This window comes from Oncorhynchus gorbuscha, linkage group LG05 (genome assembly GCF_021184085.1).
Source record: "Oncorhynchus gorbuscha isolate QuinsamMale2020 ecotype Even-year linkage group LG05, OgorEven_v1.0, whole genome shotgun sequence".
In the NCBI taxonomy this organism is placed as follows: Eukaryota; Metazoa; Chordata; class Actinopteri; order Salmoniformes; family Salmonidae; genus Oncorhynchus; species Oncorhynchus gorbuscha.
In genome coordinates, this window is record NC_060177.1 from 29,723,005 (window position 1) to 29,747,752 (window position 24,748).

The 24,748-nt window shown below is 43.2% G+C and overlaps 1 protein-coding gene across 2 annotated transcripts; it reads right to left on the bottom strand.

Moving 5' to 3' along the window:
- Positions 1–11,566: 11,566 nt before the first annotated feature.
- LOC124035076 (trace amine-associated receptor 13c-like) lies at positions 11,567–24,221 on the bottom strand. 2 transcript variants are annotated; one of them, XM_046348493.1, is made up of 4 exons: positions 23,841–24,221; positions 17,912–18,051; positions 13,836–14,189; positions 11,567–12,873 (listed from the first exon to the last, which is right to left on the bottom strand). In XM_046348493.1, exons 3-4 carry the CDS (start codon positions 14,101–14,103, stop codon positions 11,972–11,974), a joined length of 1,170 nt encoding a protein of 389 aa, XP_046204449.1. In that variant the 5' UTR covers positions 14,104–14,189; positions 17,912–18,051; positions 23,841–24,221; the 3' UTR covers positions 11,567–11,971. The 2 variants fall into 2 exon arrangements, with proteins under 2 accessions (XP_046204449.1, XP_046204448.1); XM_046348492.1 differs by lacking the exon at positions 17,912–18,051 and having other exon boundaries at positions 23,841–24,220.
- Positions 24,222–24,748: the final 527 nt, after the last annotated feature.

Consider the following 24,748-nt stretch of genomic DNA (forward strand, 5'->3'; position numbering starts at 1 on the left):
CCTGAGGGATCTCTGACTCTGTTCTCTGTACTCCTGCCAGAGCCAAAAAGAGACCCGGGCCACATGTGGACATTGTTTATGACCAATTAACAATTCAAAAGCACCATGAAAATAGAGGGGAAAAACATAGCAGACTTCACGTACCGATGCTAAGGCTCTCAATGTGCTCTAGAAAATCACCTTGCTGGCGGCATATTTTTCAAAGACCTGATTTCCATGTTGTATTCATATGAGAGTGGATAGGTGTGTGAGTGGAGGTCTCAGATCAAGAGAAAAATACAACCTTAATGTGACCCAGACTGAGGTCACACACCAAGAGCCAGTTAGGTACGTGCAGACAGAGATAGGAACCAGGAACCAATACACTATACTGTGGCATTAGGATGTATTTATAGTGACGGCCATCCATTGTGAGCCAAGTTGCTGTGATATGAAAAGTAGTTACATAAATGAAGTTGAACCATAGGCTTTGATCCCATAGTACACTAATGTGTATTGGCTTAAGGAATATGTCAGGTAAAGTGGCCACTGAGTGAGAGATTCATATTAGAAGGCTTTTCTTTTTGGTTGAGTTGGAGACTTGAATCCTACATATAACTTCTTAGGTTGCCGACAAGTTAATAGGCAATTTATTGTATTTCAAAAGTGATATTGAATTGTGTTTGGTTGTCAATGAGACCAAATTTCGACATTTGAAGAAGATACAATACAGTGCATTCTGGAAAGTATTCAGACCCCTTCCCTTTCTCCAAATGTTGTTATGTTACAGCCTTGTTTTGAAATGGATTAAATTAATATTTTTCCTCATCAATTTACACACAATATCCCATAATGACAAAGCAAAAACAGGGTTTTAGAAATTGTTGCAAATGTATTAAAAATAAAAACTTATTTACATACGTTTTTGGACACTTTGCACAGAGACTCAAAATTGAGGTGCATCCTGTTTCCATTGATCATCCTTGAGATGTTTCTTCAAGTTGATTGGAGTCCACCTGTGGTAAATTCAATTGATTGGACATGATTTGGGAAGGCACACACCTGTCTATATAAGGTCCCACAGTTGACAGTGCATGTCAGAGCAAAAACCAATCCATGAGGTTGACGGAATTGTCCATAGAGCTCCGAGACAGGATTTTGTTGAGGCACAGCTCTTGGGAAGGGTACCAAAACATTTCTGCAGCATTGAAGGTCCCAAAGTGGCCTATATCAGTGGCCTATAACAGTGGCCTATATCATTCTTAAATGGAAAAAGTTTAGAACCAGCGAGACTCTTCCTCGCACTGGCCGCCTGGACAAACTGAGCAATTTGGGTAGTAGGGCCTTTGTCAGGGAGGCGACCAAGATCCCACCCCCCAGGTGCTCTCATTGGTTGACTTCTGTAAATGTAAAAGCCTTGGTTTCATGCATGTTAACATTAGAAGCCTACTCCCTAAGTTTGTTTTGCTCACTGCTTTAGTACACTCTGCCAACCCAGATGTCTTAGCCGTGTCTGAATCCTGGCTTAGGAAAACCACCAAATACCCTGAAATCTCCATCACTAACTATAACATTTTCCACCAAGATAGAACTGCCAAAGGGGGCGGTGTTGCAATCTACTGCAAATATAGTAATACAGAACTCTGCAGGCTATCTAAGTCTGTAACCAAACAATTTGAGCTTCTACATCTAAAAATTCACCTTTCTAGAAACAAGTCTCTCACTGTTGCCGCTTGCTATAGACCTCCCTCTGCCCCCAGCTGTGCCCTCGATACTATGTGTGAATTGATTGCCCCCCATCTATCTTCTGAGCTCGTGCTACTAGATGACCTAAACTGGGACATGCTTAACACCCCGGCCATCCTACAATCTAAGCTTGATGCCCTCAATCTCACACAAATTATCAATGGACCTACCAGGTACAACCCCAAATCAGTAAACACGGGCACCCTCATAGATGTCATCCTAACTAACTCGCCCTCCAAATACACCTCTGCTGTTTTCAATCACGATCTCAGCGATCACTGCCTGCATCCGTAATGGGTCTGCGACCAAACGACCAACCCTCATCACTGTCAAACGCTCCCTGAAACACTTCTGCGAGCAGCACTTTATAATCGACCTGGCTGGGGTATCCTGGAATGACATTGACCTCATCCCGTCAGTAGATGATGCACCTGCTCGCCCATGCAGCATCACTACTCTGGACGGCTCTGATTTAGAATACGTGGACAACTACAAATACCTGGGTGTCTGGTTAGACTGTAAACTCTCCTTCCAGACTCACATTATGCATCTCCAGTCCAAAATGAAATATAGAATTGGCTTCCTATATCGCAAAAAAGCATCCTTCACTCATGCTGCCAAACATACCCTCGTAAAACTGATCATCCTACCGATCCATGACTTCGGTGATGTCATCTATAAAATAGCCTCTAACACTCTACTCAACAAACTGGATGCAGTCTATCACAGTGCCATCTATTTTTTAAAATTTTTGTTTATTTATTTCACCTTTATTTAACCAGGTAGGCAAGTTGAGAACAAGTTCTCATTTACAATTGCAACCTGGCCAAGATAATGCAAAGCAGTTCGACAGATACAACGACACAGAGTTACACATTGAGTAAAACAAACATACAGTCAATAATACAGTATAAACAAGTCTATATACAATGTGTTTTGTCACCAAAGCCCCATACACTACCCACCATTGCGACCTGTACGCTCTCGTTGGTTGGCCCTCGCTTCGTACTTGTCGCCAAACCCATTGGCTACAGGTTATCTACAAGTCTCTGCTAGGTAAAGCCCCGCCTTATCTCAGCTCACTGGTCACCATAGCAGCACCCACTCATAGCACGCGCTCCAGCAGGTATATCTCACTGGTCATTCCCAAAGCCAATTCCTTCTTTGGTCGTCTTTCCTTCCAGTTCTCTGCTGCCCATGACTGGAACGAATTGCAAAAATCTCTGAAGCTTGAGACTCACATCTCCCTCACTAGGTTTAAGCAACAGCTGTCAGAGCAGCTTACAGATCACTACACCTGTGCATAGCCCATCTGTAAACAGCCCGTCTATCTACCTACCTAATCCCCATACTGGTATTTATTTATTTATTTTGATCCTTTGCACCCCAGTATCTCTACCTGCACATTCATCTTCTGCCGATCTACCATTCCAGTGTTTAATTGCAATATTGTAATTTCTTCGCCACCATGGCCTATTTCTTTCCTTATCTTACCTCATTTGCACTCACTGTAATATAGAATTTTTGTTTTCTTTTGTTCTACTGTATTATTGACTGTATGTTTTGTTTACTCCATGTGTAACTCTGTGTTGTTGTATGTGTCGAATTGCTGCGCTTTATCTTGGCCAGGTCGCAGTTGTAAATGAGAACTTGTTCTCAACTAGCCTACCTGGTTAAATAAAGGTGAAATAAAAATGAAATTTAAAAAAAATAATGATAGAAAATGGCTCAAGTAAGTGAACGTCACCCAGTAAAATCCTACTTGAGTAAAAGTCCAAATGTATTTGGTTTTAAATATTCTCAATTATCAAAAGTAAATGTAATTACTAAAATGTACTTAATATCAAAAGTAAAAGTAAAAGTATAATTTCAAATTCTTTATATGAAGTAAACCAGACGGCACAATTCTCTTGCTTTTTTTATTGATGGATAGCCATGGGCACACTCCACCACTCAGATATAATTTACAATTGAAGCATTTGTATTTAGTGAATCCGCCAGATCAGGTAGTACGGAAGACCAGGGATGTTCTCTTGATAAGTGTGTGAATTGGACCATTTTCCTGGCCTGCTAAGCATTTCAAATGTAACGAGTACTTTTGGGTGCCAGGGAAACAGTATAGAGTAAAAAGTACATCATTTTCTTTAGGAATGTAGTGAAGAAAAAGTAAAAGTTGTTAAAAATATAAATAGTAAAGTACAGATTCCCCCCAAAAACGACTTAAGTAGTACTTGAAAGTATTTTTATTTAAGTACTTTACAACTCTCCCGACAGGTCAACAACCCTAAGCACACAGTCAAGACAACGCAGGAGTGGCTTCGGGACAAGTCTCTGAATGTCCTTGAGTGGCTAAGCATACAGTCAAGACAATGCAGGAGTGGCTTCGGGACAAGTCTCTGAATGTCCTTGAGTGGCTCAGCCAGAGCCCGTACTTGAACCTGATCAAACATCTCTGGAGAGACCTTAAAATGTATGTAGATTGATGAGGAAAAAAACAATGTCATCAATTTTAGAATAAGGCTGTAAACGTAACGAAATGTGGAAAAAGTCAAGGGATCTGAGTACTTTCTGTCTTTAATTCCAGTTTGTCTACAAATGAATAATTGATATGTTGAATTCACGTCTCCATCTCAACCAATAATCAAAATTAAAGAATAGTACTAAATCAAATCAAACTTTAAATGCACTTTAAATAAAGTTTGATATGATTTAGTCCAATTCTTAAACGTAAATTTTTGGAGACGTGAATCTAATATTTAAATGATTAATTTGTAGAAAAACTGGAATTAAAACTAGTCAGTGGCGCAGATGGAACTATCCAAGCAGAAAACACATCTCCTTCAAATGTTAATATTTGATTGCATTGACAACCAAACACAATTCAATGTCACCAAATATCATAACACTTGAAATCCGGACTAGAAACCCTAGGCCGATTTGTATTGTCTATTTTGAGTTGAATTCTGGGTTTAATTGAAACAATAGCTGTTGATGACTTTGCAAATGCTATATAAGCATTTGCTACAGTGCCTTGCGAAAGTATTCGGCCCCCTTGAACTTTGCGACCTTTTGCCACATTTCAGGCTTCAAACATAAAGATATAAAACTATTTTTTTGTGAAGAATCAACAACAAGTGGGACACAATCATGAAGTGGAACGACATTTATTGGATATTTCAAACTTTTTTAACAAATCAAAAACTGAAAAATTGGGCATGCAAAATTATTCAGCCCCTTTACTTTCAGTGCAGCAAACTCTCTCCAGAAGTTAAGTGAGGATCTCTGAATGATCCAATGTTGACCTAAATGACTAATGATGATAAATACAATCCACCTGTGTGTAATCAAGTCTCCGTATAAATGCACCTGCACTGTGATAGTCTCAGAGGTCCGTTAAAAGCGCAGAGAGCATCATGAAGAACAAGGAACACACCAGGCAGGTCCGAGATACTGTTGTGAAGAAGTTTAAAGCTGGATTTGGATACAAAAAGATTTCCCAAGCTTTAAACACTGTGCAAGCGATAATATTGAAATGGAAGGAGTATCAGACCACTGCAAATCTACCAAGACCTGGCCGTCCCTCTAAACTTTCAGCTCATACAAGGAGAAGACTGATCAGAGATGCAGCCAAGAGGCCCATGATCACTCTGGATGAACTGCAGAGATCTACAGCTGAGGTGGGAGACTCTGTCCATAGGACAACAATCAGTCGTATATTGCACAAATCTGGCCTTTATGGAAGAGTGGCGAGAAGAAAGCCATTTATTAAAGATATCCATAAAAAGTGTTGTTTAAAGTTTGCCACAAGCCACCTGGGAGACACACCAAACATGTTTGGCGTGAAAGCAACACAGCTCATCACCCTGAACACACCATCCCCACTGTCAAACATGGTGGTGGCAGCATCATGGTTTGGGCCTGCTTTTCTTCAGCAGGGACAGGGAAGATGGTTAAAATTGATGGGAAGATGGATGGAGCTAAATACAGGACCATTCTGGAAGAAAACCTGATAGAGTCTGCAAAAGACCTGAGACTGGGACGGAGATTTGTCTTCCAACAAGACAATGATTCAAAACATAAAGCAAAATCTACAATGGAATGGTTCAAAAATAAACATATCCAGGTGTTAGAATGGCCAAGTCAAAGTCCAGACCTGAATCCAATCAAGAATATGTGGAAAGAACTGAAAACTGCTGTTCACAAATGCTCTCCATCCAACCTCACTGAGCTCAAGCTGTTTTGCTAGGAGGAATGGGAAAAAATGTCAGTCTCTCGATGTGCAAAACTGATAGAGACATATCCCAAGCGACTTACAGCTGTAATCGCAGCAAAATGTGGTGCTACAAAGTATTAACTTAAGGGGGCTGATTAATTTTGCACGCCCAATTTTTCAGTTTTTGATTTGTTAAAAAAGTTTGAAATATCCAATAAATGTCGTTCCACTTCATGATTGTGTCCCACTTGTTGTTGATTCTTCACAAAAAAATACAGTTTTATATCTTTATGTTTGAAGCCTGAAATGTGGCAAAAGGTCGCAAAGTTCAAGGAGGCCGAATACTTTCGCAAGGCACTGTATATTACCATGATGACATAATCCTGTTGTGAAAATACACCCTCAAAACAACCGTTTACGTTGATGACCTTTTTTCAAATCCGATGTATTTTCCACATGGATTCCACATCACAAGGGTGCTGAGGGTGGATGAATATTTGACATATAGTGAGTCGATCTTGGTATTTATCAATGGAGCCACTGATCGTTGAATGGCCTGTATGGTGAGTCACCTCACCTTCAGAGAACAAACCTGTGACAGCTCTCCAAACAGGGACTAAAATATGCTGGCTGGCTCCATGCACGTGTCATAAACATATTCAAATCTTTCTGTGAATAACAAATGCCTTAAGGTCTCTCCTTTTTTTCTAGCAAATGTAATTTTGTTTGTTTTAAAGGAAAGCATCTTTCTTTGTGTCCTTTAAAAAAAATACAGGAATGAATGGTGATATTTGACAGGGAGGTTTGTTTGTTGAGGTTGTTACAAGAGCGCTATCAGTAGCTGACACAATGTTCTTCCTGTTAATTGTCTGGGTCCTATTTACCTGGGTGGTAATGATAGGAGCTTCCCTCAGGCACCTTGCATCACAAAACTTCACTCTAGAGAGTAACAGGAGGGATTAATGCCAGCCTGTCTATTCAGAGTTGCTACAAACAATGGGGTAAAACACGTTTTAAGCACTTAAAAAATGCTATAGTCAATCTGCTTTTCAACCTTTATCTTTTGGTAGAAGACAAGCTTAAAATCATATCCAATGCCCAATACACAATTTCAAGAAGATAAAAGGTTTTTTGATGAAACTTTTTTGAACATGTCATGTCTTGCAAAGTATTTGACCTTACAATTTCACTAAGCGATGTGAATGGGTACATTCACTAACCTCAGACTGGCTAGTCACACAGCGAGAGCAAGCAGGCTAAATCATCTCTTTTTCCATAAAATTGTAGCCGCAAGGAAAGCTGCAGTTGTCTTATTTCCCAACAGCTCCCACCTGTGTATAATGGCTGAACCAGCCCTAATGTAACCTCACCAAATACAATGTTGCTAAGATGCCTACAAGGACTGTTTCTGTCCCTTACCAGCACACCAATATAGCATGAAAATGAAAAACATCAAAAGGAACCAAACATAATAGCTTCTGCTACCAGAGATTTGAAATTCAATACAATGATTACTAAGTGTGTATTTCTTTTCAGTCTAAAAAGTGTCTGTGAATCACTTGGCAGGTTAAAAAACATTTAAAGTAGGATGTTGTTTACCAGAGTTGCTCGTTGTTAGTGGAAAAATATGCAACCTGTCAAGTTACCCCACGACATTGCCTGAAGTGAAACACATTACTATAATTTGAATCCTCATCTTTATCTGGCAGCAGATTTGGTGCCAACTATTTGAGATTGGCAATTAGGCAGTAGGAACTTTAACCATGAGCTGAGAACATCCTCTCGTTAATGACTACCTTTCAGCTGAAAAGGAAAGCTGGTTTAGAGCTGGTTGGGTGGCAGAGATGTCTGCAGGGGCAGTTTAAGGATGCAATTAGCCAGTAACTTTCGAGATTTCCTAAACACAAAAAGGATCTCTTGTTGTCATCTCAAACCCTAATTAGATGAACCACAGATGGGCTGTCAGTGTCCAGAGTGCCTGGGGAAATCAACAGTGCTGTCATTCTGGTGGCCACGGAGTCAAAGCGCTGGGTATATACAGTATGCAAACATAGACCTACGAACACTGTTGTCAGACTGTTAGTTTTGACATAATGATACAACCCAAATTATAGGTCCACTTTTAGATTGTGAAATGAACAACACACAGCAGCATATTTTAATCATGCCTCTGTCTCGCCCTCTCTCCTCTCTTTCTCCCTCTTCCCCATATCTCTCTCTCTCCCAGTAAGTGGTTCTTTTGACAGTCCAGTGTTCTCCTTAGCCTTGCCTTGTGTCACATGACCAGCCATGTGTCAGATCATTTATGTCATGGTAGTGCTGTAGGAGGAATATGCTTTAATCACATCTCTGCCAGCCAGACCTCTGCTCTGACATACCAGCCTCTCCCCATCCATTTCCATCTAATGCTTCCTCGCAGCATCTCCAGACTGCTCTGATTATGAGGAGGGAATGTGATATCCAAACCCCCTCTCTGTCAACCGGGGGGATAAGATGAAGCACGGCTCTGCGGAGCACGCATCTGACACGTTCCATATTCAGCAAAGAGCATTTCTCTCACTGCTCAGTGATGGGCCTGGTGCCAATCACAGCCGATTTATTGGGCTCCCGGGTGGCGCAGTGGTCTATGGCATTGCTTTGCAGTGCTAGAGGTGTCACTGCAGACCCTGGTTCGATCCTGGGCTGTATTACAACTGCCCATGATCGGGAGTCCCATCCGGCGGTGTACAATTGGCCCAGCGTTGTCCGGGTTAGGGGACCGGCTGTCATTGTAAATAAGAATTTGTTCTTAACTGACGTGCCTAGTTAAATAATGGTAAACAAATATTATTACAATCATTTTATCGCCATAATAACCCTGTTGCTGACATAGTTTGTGAGGCCAGCACATGGGAGTGAGGAGTAGCTTCCTGATTATATGCACATTTACTAGGTCTACCATTTACTAGGTCTACCATTTACTAGGTCTACCAATTTATGATCTGTTGTCATGAAGATGGCATGGTCGTACATAAATAGTGATAGTAGATAAAAATCTATTGTATATATATATATTTTTTTAAATCCTTTTTTTATGCCACATTTGTAAACTATGACATGACTAATGAGGATTTGTGTGAGAGATCACATTGTAGACATTATCAGGACTCCTGAGACATCCAGTGGCTTGTTGACCACAGCTAGCAGGGTGTTTGTTCTCTTCTCCACTAACGTTTCTCAAATGGAAGGAAGTTGGATCCTGATGAGGCCAAACGATGAAAATGGTTGGTTCTAGTGTAGCCTGTGTAACTGCTGAAGCGGTGAATTTTAGAGCAGAGGTCTGAAAGACATTTAGTACTGTCTGAACACATTACTCTCATGACTGAACACCATTAAAAACTCACAAATCAAGTGTTTCCAAATGCGTTTATGACTAAATCTGACGTCATCTGATGAATAATGCAATACTGATAAAGTTCTGTACAGTGCTTACATATTGACACAGCAATGTTCACATTGTACATAAACCAAAGTCTCTAAGCTTGTAAAATATTTCAAAACAGATATTTTATTTTCATAAAATATCGTCACTGTGACAAAATGTACCAAACAGCTATTTAGTACAGATCATATGGAACTTATCCTGATTTCTTTGAGTGATGCTTATTGAAAATGCTACAAAATGTTCACTTTAGTCATGTAATTTCGAGTTAGATATTATTTGAATTTAAATAAATTCATTAGCATTTATTCGATCAACATTGTATAAGTGCTGTAAATATCTGGAGCATGTTTTTCCTTGAATAATAATAATAATCTTATAAACATATAATGGTATGAGAATATTCAGAGGTATATGTAGCCCCTCTAATGGTGTAACTTTACAGCCGCTAAACAGAACAGATTAAACAGAGGATTTGGTCTTTGTGGGTCATTCACCCTCAAAACATATGATAAGGCATCTGAATCGTTATGTCTATTTCAGTGAATTTATAAATGTTTTATTCATGTTTCGTATTCATTTTTGATTGTTGTACCATTCAGATACATTTTCCCTTGTGTACACTGGCATCCATGAGATGAATAAGGTCATTTTCATGTAAAAGAGCCCATGAACACCAACATGTAAAGGTCATAGGAGCATGTCAAACTGGGTGTCAAATGAAAGCTAAGAGTCTATATTTAAAAAACAAAGACATTTTCCATCTTAGAAATTAGGAATAAGCAAGTGCTTTGAATTTCTGGAAAAGGGGTCTTTGAAAACTACCAGAAAAAGTCTTAAAATGGTATCAGAAATACATCAAAACACAATAATGTTGAAGAAATTACCCCTGCCAACTAATATCAACACATATTTCGCTTTGGAGAAATGTTTCTGCCTTCTGTAAGTTTATGAAACATTGCCTTGTGCCTTGAAACAGTAGTCACAAATCACAGCACAGCACAGTACACGGCACAGTACAGAAAAGTAGAGTTTAGTTTAGTACAGTACTGTACAGTAGAGTAGAGTTTAGTACAGTACACAGTAGGGCACACTACAATTGAGTACACTATAATGTACTGTACTGTACAGAACTCTACTGTACTGATTTCTACTCTACTGTGTTGTCTTGTACTCTACTGTACTGTACAGAACTCTACTGTAATGATTTCTGCTCTACTGTGTTGTATTGTACTCTACTGTGTTGTATTGTACTCTACTGTGCTGTATTGTACTCTACTGTGCTGTATTGTACTCTACTGTGCTGTATTGTACTCTACTGTGCTCTGCTGTACTTTGATGTCTAAACTTGTGAAACAAAGACATCTATGATTGGTTCAGATTTCATTTGGTCTTGTTTGGGGGCGGAGCTAATTAAAATAATATCCAGTGTGTAGAATAATACATGAATATGCAAAAGAGGATATTGCATATGTAAACCTTTGTGAACCTATTCAGGATACATTACCTTGAAGAGAAGGACATTCATATCCATAATTATGCATTTCTGTGTAGTACAGATCATGGACCCGGGGATTTGCCCATAACTTTATAAAAAAATCAACATCACTCTTCATTTAGATTCATTTCATTCACTCACATTTGATTAGGCCATCCTCATGAATATAATGGTATTATAGCCCAAATAAAAGCTATTATTGTCATGTTTGTCATTTATTATCATGTCTTGTCCCTGTGCTCCCCATTCTATTCGTTTCCCTCTGCTGGTCTTATCTACTCTCTCACTTCTATCGTTCCGTTCCTGCTCCCAGCTGTTCCTATTCCCCTAATCATCATTTAGTCTTCCCACACCTGTTCCCGATCCTTTCCCCTGATTAGAGTCCCTATTTATTCCTTTGTGTTCCGTTCCTGTCCCGTCGGTTCCTTGTTTAGTATTCACCATGCTGTGATTGCGTTTCGCCCTGTCCTGTCGTGTTTTTGCTGTGATTGTGTATCGCCCTGTCCTGTCGTGTTTTTTTGCCTTCATCAGATGCTGCGTGTGAGCATACGGCCTGCGCCTACCCGAAGCGACCTGCAGTCTGTGGCCGCTTCTCCAGTTATTCCCCTCTACAGACTAGAGGATTTCTGTTATTCCCTGTTTGGACTTAAATAAACTCTGTTTCTGTTAAGTCGCTTTTGGGTCCTCTTTCACCTGCATGACAATTATAGAGAAAATTGTGCAAAATTAACACGTTTCTGGATAGTCACAAAACATGTCACAAAACAAATGAAAACCATACATTACTTACAACTCTATGATAAAGTGCATGTTATGAAGATATCCCCCACAGATATCTCACCTAGTCCAATGAGACAGCTTGAGTCATATGATTTAAATGATGCTGGGAATAACTGGCAACTACTAGATACCGCATAGGTCAGCTACAGTTATGTTTCATTATTTAAACACAGTGAAAAAAAATGGAAACAATTAATTTTCCATAATTGTGTATTTTTTTGTTGTTGTTTTACCTGAAGTTAAATGCCGATTAAATCCCTCTCTCCATAGTAAAGTGAAAGGAAAGGGCACTGTTTGTCTTTTCAAAATAGAGGAGGTGTGGTTTGGGGTGTAGTCACAAGGTAGGTGGGGGTGGTGTAGCTCCGCCTTTCTCCCCATGGGAAGGTGAGTGCTCTCTCTGAAAAAGCAGAGTCACTCCTTTCTTGAAGCGCTGGTCTCTCACGCTGTATATTATCACATTACAGCAGCTGTTCCCAGTCAGGATCCAGAAGGCTACAAAGGAGAAGTTGCACCAGGTGAAGCCCACCACGTTGCCCAGCACAAACACAGCGATAGGGGTGAAGGAAGCCGTGAAGGCAAACGTCAGAATGCTGATCGTCTTGGCGGCCTTGATGTCAGAGAAGGAGGGTCTATGTTGGCAGCCGCCTCCCCCTCCCTCGACCCCTACATTCCCCTCTGACATGAGCTTACGTTTGCGTGTGTAGTGGCGAATGCTGGTGAAGGACAGGATGTTGAATACCAGGGTGCCGCCCAGCAGCGTGAAGTCAAACACAGGGAACAGCAGGAGGATGTTGGCGTCAGAGGGCAGCGTGACTCCATCCCACAGGGGGACGTAGTTACACATCCGGCTGCACTCACTGTATTCCAGTGTGAAGTTGTTGCTGAGGATGAGGGGGGCCAGGGCCAGGAGGAAACTGCCTGCCCAGGAGAAGAGGATGAGAAACAGGGTACGTCTCCGTGTCACCAGGTGGTCCTTATGAAGGGGCCATAAGATGGCCACACAGCGCTCTACCGTCATCAGGAAAATAGTACTGATGGAGACAAATGTACAGCCAGCGAAGACTGGACCAATCAGCATGCAGGGCTGCCAGGGGCCCACCAGGCCCCCCATGGAGGGGTCAGTGCCCCCCTGGTACCAGACAGGAGGGGAACTGGTCACCATCAGAGAGATCTCAGTGTAGACAGAGAAAGGAACAACCACCACTCCAACCATCATGTCTGCTATGGCCAGAGAGACTGTCAGGAGAGAAAGGTCATTCACAGTTCACACTCAACCACGTACAAATCCCTGTGTTCTATAAGCTGATTTTACATTTAATTCCATGGGAAACAAATCTACAGTCTGTGTGGAAATGGTTTCACTGCTTTTGAGGCAATGCACAACAGAATCCCTGATTGTAACTGAACAGTATTGAAAATTGATTTAGTTCTCTGCTGTTTACATACACTACATTTTTCATCTCATATGTATATACTGTACTATATATCATCTACTGCATCTTTATGTAATACATGTATCACTAGCCACTTTAACTATGCCACTTTTTTTACATACTCATCTCATATTTATATACTGCAATCAATACCATCTACTGTATCTTGCCTATGCCGCTCTGTACCATCACTCACTCATATATCTTTATATACATATTCTTATCCCCTTACACTTGTGTCTATAAGGTAGTCATTTTGGAATTGTTAGCTAGATTACTTGTTGGTTATTACTGCATTGTCGGAACTAGAAGCACAAGCATTTCGCTACACTCGCATTAACATCTGCTAACCATGTGTATGTGACAAATAACATTTGATTTGATTTGATTTATTCCACAAGCACCGACTGCCTTAATTAATCCTGCCAATATAAATAACGCAGGGTGGCAGGTAGCCTAGCAGTTAAGCGCATTGGGCCAGTAACCCAAAAGTCTCTGGTTCGAATCCCTGAGCTGACTAGGTGAAAAATGTATCGATGTGGGCTTGAGCAAGGCACTTAGCCATAATTGCTCCGAAAGTCACTCTGGGTAAGAGTGTCTGCTAAAAAGTTCAATGTAACCAGCAGGCAACATAAACAAACATGTGACTCTAGAAATCTTAGAACAACTCCAGAACATTAAACCAGACTTTGAATTTCACCTTTCAGTATCAAAAACACCAAAGGTTGTTCTTCCAAGTTTGAATCAGTGAGTTTGTTTGTTTACCTTTGAGGTATCCCTGTGGTGTACGGACCTGTCTTGTCTGCATGAAGACGGTGAGCGTGACCACGTTGCCCACCACTATGGCGAAGGCCAGACTGACCATAAACACCACGGCCAGGGTACGGTTCAGCAGGCCACAGCAGCAGAAGGTGCAGAAGGGGGCCAGAGTCTTATCTGACCCCGGCACAACCAGGGCAGCTGCTGTCAGGTTGGGGCACACAATCGCCTGTGTGCCCCATGGAACACTCAGGTTGGCCAGGAGATCAGGCATGGTAGTCCGGACGAGGCCCAGGACAAACCTCACTACTAGGAGAACTTTGTGCTCCTGGTGCCCATGTGCTGGACTGAGAGATGCTCCTGGAGAAACAAGCAGGAACATCATAAACCAAGGTAAACCATCAAACCTGTCCAAAGGAAAACTACAAACACTGCTATGAAACACATCATACAGAGTTGATTTGCATGATAAACACTCACATCACCTACTGTGTTATCCAGCTATATGTTTCCTAAAATGACCTACAGGTAACTGCAAAAATAAAGGAAACACTTGAGTAAATGAGGGATACAAAATGTATTGAATGCAGATGCTTCCACACAGGTTTGTGTGTGTCTCAGTCACCAGATGTCAACCCAGTTAAACACACATGGGAGATTCTGGAACAGCGCCTGAGGCAGCGTTTTCTACCACCATCAACAACACCCCAAATGATTGAATTTCTCATGGAAGAATGGTGTTGCATCCCTCCAATAGAGTCCCAGACACTTGAAGAATCTATGCCAAGCCTCATTGAAGCTGTTCTGGAGACTCATGGTGGCCCTATTAAGACATTTTATGTTGGCGTTTCCTTTATTTTGGCAGTTACCTATACAGTATGTTCTGCAGAAGGGCACTGCTAACGACACCTCACAAATCCCCATCAACGAACAACCTCTAATATTATACAGCAATAAAGAAAATTGCTTGCTTTTGAGGTATTGCATATACTACAAAATGGGCAATCATGATGTATTCAAAGGAGATTACATGTACTGTATACTTCCCAAATCATTGTAAGTACACAGTGTACCCCACAGGTTTATGTATGGTGTTTATTTTTTTATAGTACTTCTGATATTTATTACTGCACGTCATATTCTCATGCTCCCAAGTGGCACAGCAGTCTAAAGCACTGCATCTCAGTGCAAGAGGCATCACTACAGTCCCTGGTGCGAATCCAGGCTGTATCACATCCGGCCGTGATTGGGAGTCTCATAGTGCCGAGCAAATATTGGCCTAGTGTCATCCGGGTTTGGCCAGGGGTAGGCCATCATTGTAAATAAGAATTTGTTCTTAACTGACCTGCCTAGTTAAATAAAGGTTAAATAAAAAATACAAATAAATAATATATATATATATTCTATGCACATCACAATGCTTGATTAGGGGATTTGTGAGATACATTGTTTTGTTTCACTGCAATATACAGTCAGATCCTAAATTAAAGACTATATAAAATAACAGCCTGGTCTCAAAGACTAGACGAACTTAGTAAATGTACATTTGTGCGTAGCGCAGTTTCTCTGGACCCCCAGAAAAGTCGGAGTTTTCGCCCCCCATATCAGATTATGTGGTGCTAGTGCTTGAAGTATCCTGTAGCTTTGCTTGAATGGATATGTTTATTTTTATTTGGTCGTCATTTTCTCATGTTAAGTCAAACTTTTATGTTTCACGAAGCTATAGGCCTACAGCGTCGCAATGCTGCAATTTCGAATGCTAGCTGGCGGCAATAATGTATTTACTTGTTCAGTAATTAAAGTGGAAAATTCTAAAATGTCAGATTGTAAAATTAATTATCGATGCAACTGCATACTAAATCAGTACCCAATAGATGTGTTTCTAATATACAACTGTCCTGTAGGCCTATAGCCTACCAGCCATCCTTGCACTCTCTCTCAGTATGGATAGAAAGTTTGGGCTGCATAAAACCAGTCTATTAATTTCAAATAATACAAATCAGTCCACTGTCAAAACAATAGCTTACTAGGGCTTGGCAAACAATGCAATCTAGCCTACTAGCCTATCTATAGCTATATACATTGTTTAGCTGGTAGCCTCTTTATATTATACATTGGTACTCCGTGTTAGCTGTCGGGGATATCAGTCTCATCACTCATAGGCTTTTACCAGTGTTCATAGAAGGGAGGGGGGGGGGGGTCGCTCAGCACCGCTGGGTCTCTGACAGTCATCAGCTTGGTTTTCTGGGAGAAGAGGAGGACCGGTAGTCTCTCTAGAGGAATTGGAACTGTCACTATTCTTGAGGGGAGGATGTAGAGGAGAAGCAAGGCCAGCTTCTCCTCTACTAGCTTCCACCTGCGATGGTGTTTGGTCAGTTGATGAAAAGGTGGTAGCTTTGCTGACGTGGTTATTGTCTGTAATTTGAGCTTGATCAGATAAAGCTTTTTGCGGCATATTTGTGCACCAATTAGTCTTGCCTTCGTTTATCCATCTTGAACAACTCACTCACTCTCCATCCGAGTCCGACCTGATTCACCTAACTTTTTTTAACTTGATAGCCCGAGGCAGGTTGCCACACTGAGAAATAGGCTAATTAGATGCATGAAAACTGTATTGTCTGTCTGACTCAGCTACTACCGATGATGATTGGACAACACAAACACTTTGCTTGCTACATGTGAAAATGAAAAAGGATGGTTACTTATTTTTGTTTAAAAAAATTACTATGCAACTACTTACTACTTTTTAGCTACTTTGCAACTACTTAGCATGTTAGCTTGTTAGCTAACTCTTCCCTATAACCCCGACCTTAACCCCTAACCCCTTCTCAAACTTTTTGGTGATATCAAATTCATCAGTGAAAAATTGTAAATGAATAATATGACATTGTATTGTATTACACCCTCTAAACTTATTCCACGGATCCCTTGGCCAAAATGTGTTTATTCTGTAGTTGTTAGTAGTATTCATAAAAAAATAAGTTATACATACACACTGAGTCTACCAAACATTAGGAACACCTATTTAATATTGAGTTGCACCTGTGGTTTGAATTGAAGAGGGCAGTCCACAAGGGCAGACAAATGATATCAAGGATCTGGAAATATTCTGTATGGAGGAATGGTATAAGATCCCTCCCAACATGTAATACAATCGTCATAAAAAAATGTTTTAAAGGCTGTGTTCTTATCCTCGCAAGGGGAGCGTGCTAGAGTATTAAAAACAGGGGTGGCTATAATTTTTATACCTTTCTTTAAATATTATTTTTTTATTAATTGTTAAACAAAATCTCTTCTTCTTAGCACTGGCATTAGTATAAAACAATGTACTTTTCAGAGGTACCTTTTGTGTGAGGTAAGATGGAATGTTAAATGTTTCTTCTAAATCTTGTTATTGCGTAACATTTTATGCTTTTCTTTGAAACTAATAGTCCAAGAGTACTCAATGTTCAGAACCACATTTTGGTTTCAGCTGACAACTACATACCTTTCCCTTTCAATCTCCTACACAATATCCCCTTGACTGCTGTGCATGAAGATATCAAGAGAGACAGACATCTAGCAAGAAAAAGGCAATTGGAGGGAACACTGACAGAACAACAATAAAAAATGTGAATGTGGAAATGTGTTAAAGAACATTGTGAGTCCGACTGTAAAAACAGCCCAGCCCAGTTAATATTGGCTGCAGCTGCAGCTCCTCAGGCAGCAGCATTCCCACATCATCTTACGTTAGGGACACAGATCAAGGGTTCTCTAGGGACTGACAATATTCTTCAAGTTAATTACATCCAGTTTATTAACATCGAGGATGAGTGCCACATGTTTAAGATAATATACACAGAATAATGGAGCTGTAACACACTTCTATGCGTCGTGGGTGCTGAGTCAGGTGCAGGAAGCAGAGGGTAAAGGACAATGTTTTATTTCCTGCGCAGGAAAATGGTCACGCCAAAACACCAGGCGCAATAACAAGACTGGCCCAAAACCAGGACCCAACCAGTCCGGAGAAAAACAAGAAAAACACACAACCACAAACATGAACAGAAGAAAATAAGCCCGCACAAAGAGCAGGCGGGGATTACCGGTTTTTAAAATAGCCCAACTAAAACCTAAACAAGTCCAGAACCGCAGTACTGTGTACGCCGGGGACCCCTCGATATCCAGAGAGAGCGGAGGTACCTACGGCACCTCACCTTCCTGCAGGGAACCAGCTACCACCGGCCTGAGGAGAGACGCATGAAAAGAGGGGTTAATACGATAGTAAGAAGGGAGTTGTAATCTATAACACATTTATCCTCCTCAGGACTTTAAAGGGCCCCACACACTGCAGCCCCGGCTTCCGGCAGGGCAGGCAGGCGGAGGTGCAAGTTTCGGGGCGAGAGCTAGACCCTGTCCCCGGTGCGAACACGGGGGCCTCACTGCAGTGGCGGTCAGCGCTCCTCTTCTGCCATCCACCAGCTTGCTTGAGGGATTCCTGGATAGCCCTCCAGGTCTCCTTAGAACGCAGCACCCACTCCTCCACAGCAGGAGCCTCGGTCTGACTCTGATGCCATGGTGCCAGGACCTGCTGGTAGCCCAACATGCATTGAAACGGTGACATGTTCGTGGAGGAGTGGCGGAGTGAGTTCTGAGCCACTTCCGCCCATGGGACGTACCTCGTCCATTCTCCTGGCCAGTCCTGGCAATACGACCGCAGAAACCTACCCACCTCCTGGTTCACTCTCTCCACCTGCACATTACTCTCGGGTGATACCCGAGGTCAGGCTGACCGAGACCCCCAGACGCTCCCCAGACGCCCTCCGCACTCGGGACGTGAACTGGGTACCTGATCAGAAACAATGTCCTCAGGCACCCCGTAGTGCCGGAAGACGTGGGTAAATAGTGCCTCCGCAGTCTGTAGGGCCGTAGGGAGACCGGGCAATGGGAGGAGACGGCAGGACTTAGAAAACCAATCCACAACAACCAGGATCGTAGTGTTCCCCTGAGACGGGGGACGATCGGTAAGAAAGTCCACCGACAGATGAGACCACGGCCGTTGTGGAACGGGGAAGGGGCTGTAACTTCCCTCTAGGCAGGTGCCGAGGAGCCTTACTCTGAGCGCACACCGAACAGGAAGAGACATAGAACCTCACGTCTGGTGAAAAACATGGCCTGACGAGGATTCAGTCTCCTCGCTGCCCGGATGTACTCCAGATTACGGTGGTCAGTCCAGATGAGGAAAGGGTGCTTAGCCCCCTCAAGCCAGTGTCTCCACACCTTCAGGGCCTTTACCACAGCTAACAACTCCCGGTCCCCCACATCATAGTTTCGCTCCACTGGACCGAGCTTCTTCGAAAAGAAAGCACAGGGGCGGAGCTTCGGTGGCGTGCCCGAGCGCTGTGATAGCACGGCTCCAACCCCAGCCTCGGACACGTCCACCTCCACTATGAACGCCAAAGAGGGGTCCAGATGTGCCAACATGGGAGCATCAGTAAACCGCCTTCAAAAGATTGAAAGCTCTGTCCACCTCTGCCGACCACCGTAACCGCACCCACCCACAGCAGTGAGGTAATGGGAGCCGCTACCTGGCCAAAATCCAGGATAAACCTCCAGTAGTAATTGACAAACCCTAAAAACCGCTGCACCTCCTTTACCGTGGTCGGAGTCGGCCAATTACGCACGGCCTTAACTCGGTCACACTCCATCACCACCCCAGAGGTGGAAATGCGATAACCCAGGAAGGAGATGGCTCATTTGGAGAACACACATTTCTCAGCCTTTACATACAGGTCATGCTCCAGCAGTCGCCCAAGTACCTTGCGCACCAGAGACACATGCGCGGTGTGTATGGCAGAATAGATCAGGATATCATCAATATACACCACCACACCCTGCCCGTGCAGGTCCCTGAGAATCTCGTCTACAATGGATTGAAAGACAGCTGGAGCATTCTTTAACCCATATGGCATGACGAGGTACTCATAATGGCCCGATGTGGTACTAAACGCGGTTTTCCACTCGTCTCCATCCCGAATACGCACCAGATTATACGCGCTCCTGAGGTCCAGTTTTGTGAAAAAACGCACTCCGTGAAATGATTCCACCGCCGTAGCGATGAGAGGTAGCGGGTAGCTAAACCCCACTGTGATGGAATTGAGACCTCGATAATCAATGCACGGACGCAGACCTCCCTCCTTTTTTTTCACAAAAAATAAACTTGAGGAGACGGGTGACATGGAGGGCCAAATGTACCCCTGTCCCAGAGATTCCGTGACATATGTCTCCATAGCCAGCATCTCCTCCTGTGATATTGGGTACACGTGACTCCTGGGAAGTGCAGCGTTTACCTGGAGGTTTATCATGCAATCCCCTGTCGATGAGGTGGTAATTTGGTTGCCCTCTTTTTACAGAAGGCGATAGCCAAATCGGCATACTCAGAGGGAATGCGCAGTGGAAAGCTGGTCTGGACTTTCCACCGACGTGGCACTGATGTAAACTCCCATACACCTACCTGAACACTCCTCTGACCACCCCTGGAGAGCCCCCTGTTTCCATGAAATCCTAGGATTGTGACTGGCCAGCCAGGGAACACCCAGCACCACTGGAAACGCAGGAGAATCGATAAGGAAGAGACTAATCTGCTCCCTATGATCCCCCTGCGTTACCATGTCCAGTGGAACCGTGGCCTCCCTGACCAGCCCTGACCCTAACGGTCGGATATCTAAGGAGTGCACAGGGAAGGGTGGATCTATCGGCACCAGCGGAATACCCAGCTTACGTGCGAGTCCGTGATCCATAAAGTTCCCAGCTGCACCTGAATCAACTAGCTCCTTATGCTGGAGAGAGGGAGAAAACTCAGGGGGAAAAAATATACAAACATATGACCAACAGGGAGCTCTGGGTGAGTTTGGTGCTTACTCGCCTGGGGTGACCGAGAAGTGTTCTGCCTACCCTCTCGACTCCCAGACGGGCTCCTCCAGCACCGGTCGGAAGTGTGTCCTCTCCAACCACAGCTGGTGCAGGAGGAGCCTCCTCCTCCGGTACCCATCGATGCGGCCCCCCCCTAACTCCATAGGTATGGGAGCGGGAGGGCCAGGAGGTGGAACTGACAAGACGCTTTCTGAACGGGCAGCTAGCAGATTGTCTAGCCGGATCGACATGTTTATGAGTTCATCGAGGGAGAGAGTGACGTCCCGACAAGATAGCTCCCTGCAGACGTCCTCCCGGAGGCTGCACTGGTAGTGGTCCATCAGGGCCCTGTCATTCCACCCAGCCCCAGCGGCCAAGGTCCGGAACTCCAGCGCAAAGTCCTGCACGCTCCTCGTCTCCCGCCTAAGGTGGAACAGCCGTTCCCCTCCGGAGGGTGGTCAAACACGGCCCGGAAACGATGGGTGAACTCTGGGTAGTGGCCCATCCCCTGGCCCACTCCAGGGGATGCTCAACCTCTCTACGCCCGAGGGAGTCGGCCTCACGGTAGCCAGGTACAGCTCGAGCTGGAGCAAAAATCCCTGGCACCCAGCCGCAAGTGCGCTGGGGCCAGACGCCGCCGGAGGAGTGGGTTGAGTCGGCGAGGTGGGGAGACCACGCCTCTCCCATCGGTCCATTCTCTCCATCATTTGGTCCATCGCCGACCCAATCTGATGGAGGATGGCCGTATGATGGAGGACGCGCTCCGCCATCGATGGGAGGGGGTGGCCGCTGCTCCTGCTGACTCCATGTAGGTGCAGGCTTCTGTAACGCACTTCTATGCGTAGTGGGTGCGGAGTCAGGTGCAGGAACCAGAGGGTAAAGGACAATGTTTTATTCCGGCGCAGGAAAATGGTCACGCCAAAACACCAGGCGCAATATCAAGACCGACCCAAAACCAGGACCCAACCAGTCCGGAGAAAAACAAGAAAAACGCACAACCACAAACATGAACAGAGGAAAATAAGCCCGCACAAAGAGCAGGCGGGCATTACCGGATTAAATAGCCAAACTAAAACCTAAAAAAGAAACAGGTGTAACCAATAAGACAAAACCAACAGAAAAGGGAAAAGGGATCGGTGGCAGCTAGTTGACCGGTGACGACGAACACCGAGTGCCGCCCGAACAGGAAGAGGAGCCGCCTTCGGTGGGAGTCGTGACCGGAGCCCTTAACCTTTACGGCACCTTGAAAGTTTTTTTTTCTCTCCATGCAATCTTCGAACGCAGAAGTATGTGTGTGTGCAAAAGGCTGAATGAAGCTAATGAATCCAACATGGACAGAGAGGCTGCATGTTTTAGTTCATCATGAGCCATGCCTATAGACCAATCACCATGACTAAATAGCTCAACTAAGAGCAGCAATTTACTCTACGGGTCATAATGGGAAGTGGATGCTCAACTTGCAATATTTAATTTTCTTATATAATGACACATAACCAGTGGTGTAAAGTGCTCAAGTAAAAATACTTTAAAGTACTACTTAAGTCATTGTTTGTGGTAAATGTAAATGTACTTTATATTTGACAACTTTAACTTCTACTTCACTACCTTCCTAAAGAAATGTTTTACTCCAAGTATTTGTTACATTTCGAATGCTTAGCAAGACAGGAAAATTCACGCACTTATCAAGAGAACATACCTGGTCATCCCTTCTGCTTCTGATCTGGCAGACTACATGCACACATTATTATAGGTTTTACAACAAAACAAATCTCACAAAATCCTAACCAATGCAAAAGACCAAGGAGATGCAAGTGTTTGTGTGCACTAACAGTATAACAATAGGCAAACAAATACCTTGCCCTTGATACAAATTAAAACTGATATACAAGTGTCTGTGCAGAGTCAAATGTCTAAGTGGTAGGCAGAAGTGTGTGGTGAACATTTGGTAAACCGTGGTTGGTAGCTGGGTGAGGAGGGCTGACTGACCACAGGGCTCATGAGGCCTGTGTTTGTCATGCATGCAGGGGATACATGCTTGACTGTTTGAGGATAGCCGTGGCGGCCTCCTTGAGTGAGAGGCGTGGGGAAGGCTGCTGGATTAGGGGCGAGGTCAGGGCTCCCCCCTGGAGCAGGAAACACTCATCTGGAATAATGGACTGGCCATTTCTACTCGATGTCGCCCCAAGCCAGGGCTGTCTTCACTGTCATGGCCTAGCTGTACTTGAACACAGCAGTGACTCCTTCATCTCTCTCACACTCCCTCTCCTTCTTTTACCCTTTCATCCCTTCTCCAAAGTCCACTAAATCTCTGACAACCCCCCCCCCATACTACATATCTCTTTCTCACCTCTCATCTACCTCTTACTTTCTCTATCAATCCACTTGATTTTGCTGTTACAGGATGTGTGAGGAGCACTGTGAACAGGGCCTGAATCTAGCTATCCGTTGATCTATAACTCTTCGCTTGCTCTGTTGATCTTTGTTGTGTTTGTTAACCATGTACAGTTTCATTGTTCTAATCCCTGTCAATATACTGTGGTCTCAATCACATTCGTCTAACAAACAGGCACCGCACCCGGAGCACGTCACTCCAACAACTGTCCTGCTGTCTGCAGCAGCACAGGATTTACTGAACAAAAGCAACACATCTTGTGAGTGTGACTGTATCTGTGTGTACGGTATGAGAGAGGGGAAAGAAGAGCGATACAGAGATACAGTACGTCATTATTCTCTTACACTCAATCATAAAAGTTCACTTTCCAAAGCACATCTTTGTTTTGTTTTTTTACCTGGAAGCACATATCAAATATATCTCAGATTACAAGTAAATGCATAGTAACAGTTTATTACCACAATTAAACGAAACAGCACAGCCTCTGTCCACACATCAACTGGCGTCAGACAGAAGCTGTTGAATATTTTTTTTAGCGCAAACATAACATATGAAATATCCATAAATCAGCATCTGGTAGATATTCAGTTTCCCCAATTATAAAACAGATAGAAATGCCATGTACCACAATTAATTCATTTCAAATTCAAATCTAGCAAACCAAACTATAATTTCAGTACAACATGCAGTTGAACACATGTACAGTGTTTGAACAATAAAGATAATCTCACCTGCATTGTCACTGCACTTGTTTAAAGTCCACCTTTAGTGCCTATATTGTGAACAAGTAAATGGTCCAATGGTCATTGATGTCCTTTTCTGAGTAAATCCAGCTGATAGGAGACAATTGGGTGCGATAGCAAATGTATAGTCCTGGTATCACACTATCTCCACAGACAACATAATTGTACATCTACAGTAGACAGAGAAGCACTGCGCCACTACTGTCTTTCTTTATTTACTTCACTCTCTGTGCTTCAGCCTTCTCTCTCTCTCTCTGTCTGTCTGTCTGTCTCACTCTCTCACTATATCCCTCTCTCTCTCTCTCCATCTAGTAGTCTCTGAGTCTCTCTCACATGCGCACGCTTTCTCTTCTTCCACAATTGCAGCTGCAAGCTACAGTCCACACGCAGCAGCTTCTCTCTCCCAGTCTCTTTCCCCCACACTTTCCCTCCCACGTTCCCCTCCCCCTTCTGTCCCTCACCACTCCAAGCGACTTATATGCCCTATGTCTTGTGCGCTCTTCACACTCATATAAAAAAGGTGCTATCTAGAACCTAAAAGGATTCTTCGGATAGAACCTTTTGGGGTTCCACGTAGAACAATTTCCACAGAGGGTTCTACATGGAACTAGTGCTGACTGATAAGTGTTTTTTTGAGGTCGATTCGGTTTCGGTTTAATTATTTAAAAAATAATCACTTTTTTTTATTTTGGTTACGATAATTTAAAAAAACATTAAGTGCATTATGAAATAATGATTTTCAAATGATTTTAGAGCTTTTTTAATGGAAAGTCCAAAGCTAACAATCGTGAACATTCAATTGCCAAAATATTGAAAATATTCAATTCTCTCTGTCAGGCCCACATTGGGTAGACATCAATAGAAAAATATGACATTACTATGAAATAATACAATAT

What these genes read in the sequence shown, in the direction of transcription:
- LOC124035076 (XM_046348493.1), bottom strand. Translation starts at nt 14,103, where the DNA reads ATGCCTGATCTCCTGGCCAACCTGAGTGTTCCATGGGGCACACAGGCG. An exon ending in ACCACAGGGATACCTCAAAG is followed by an intron (nt 12,874 to 13,835) that starts GTAAACAAACAA and finishes CTCTCCTGACAG; the next exon opens with TCTCTCTGGCCATAGCAGAC.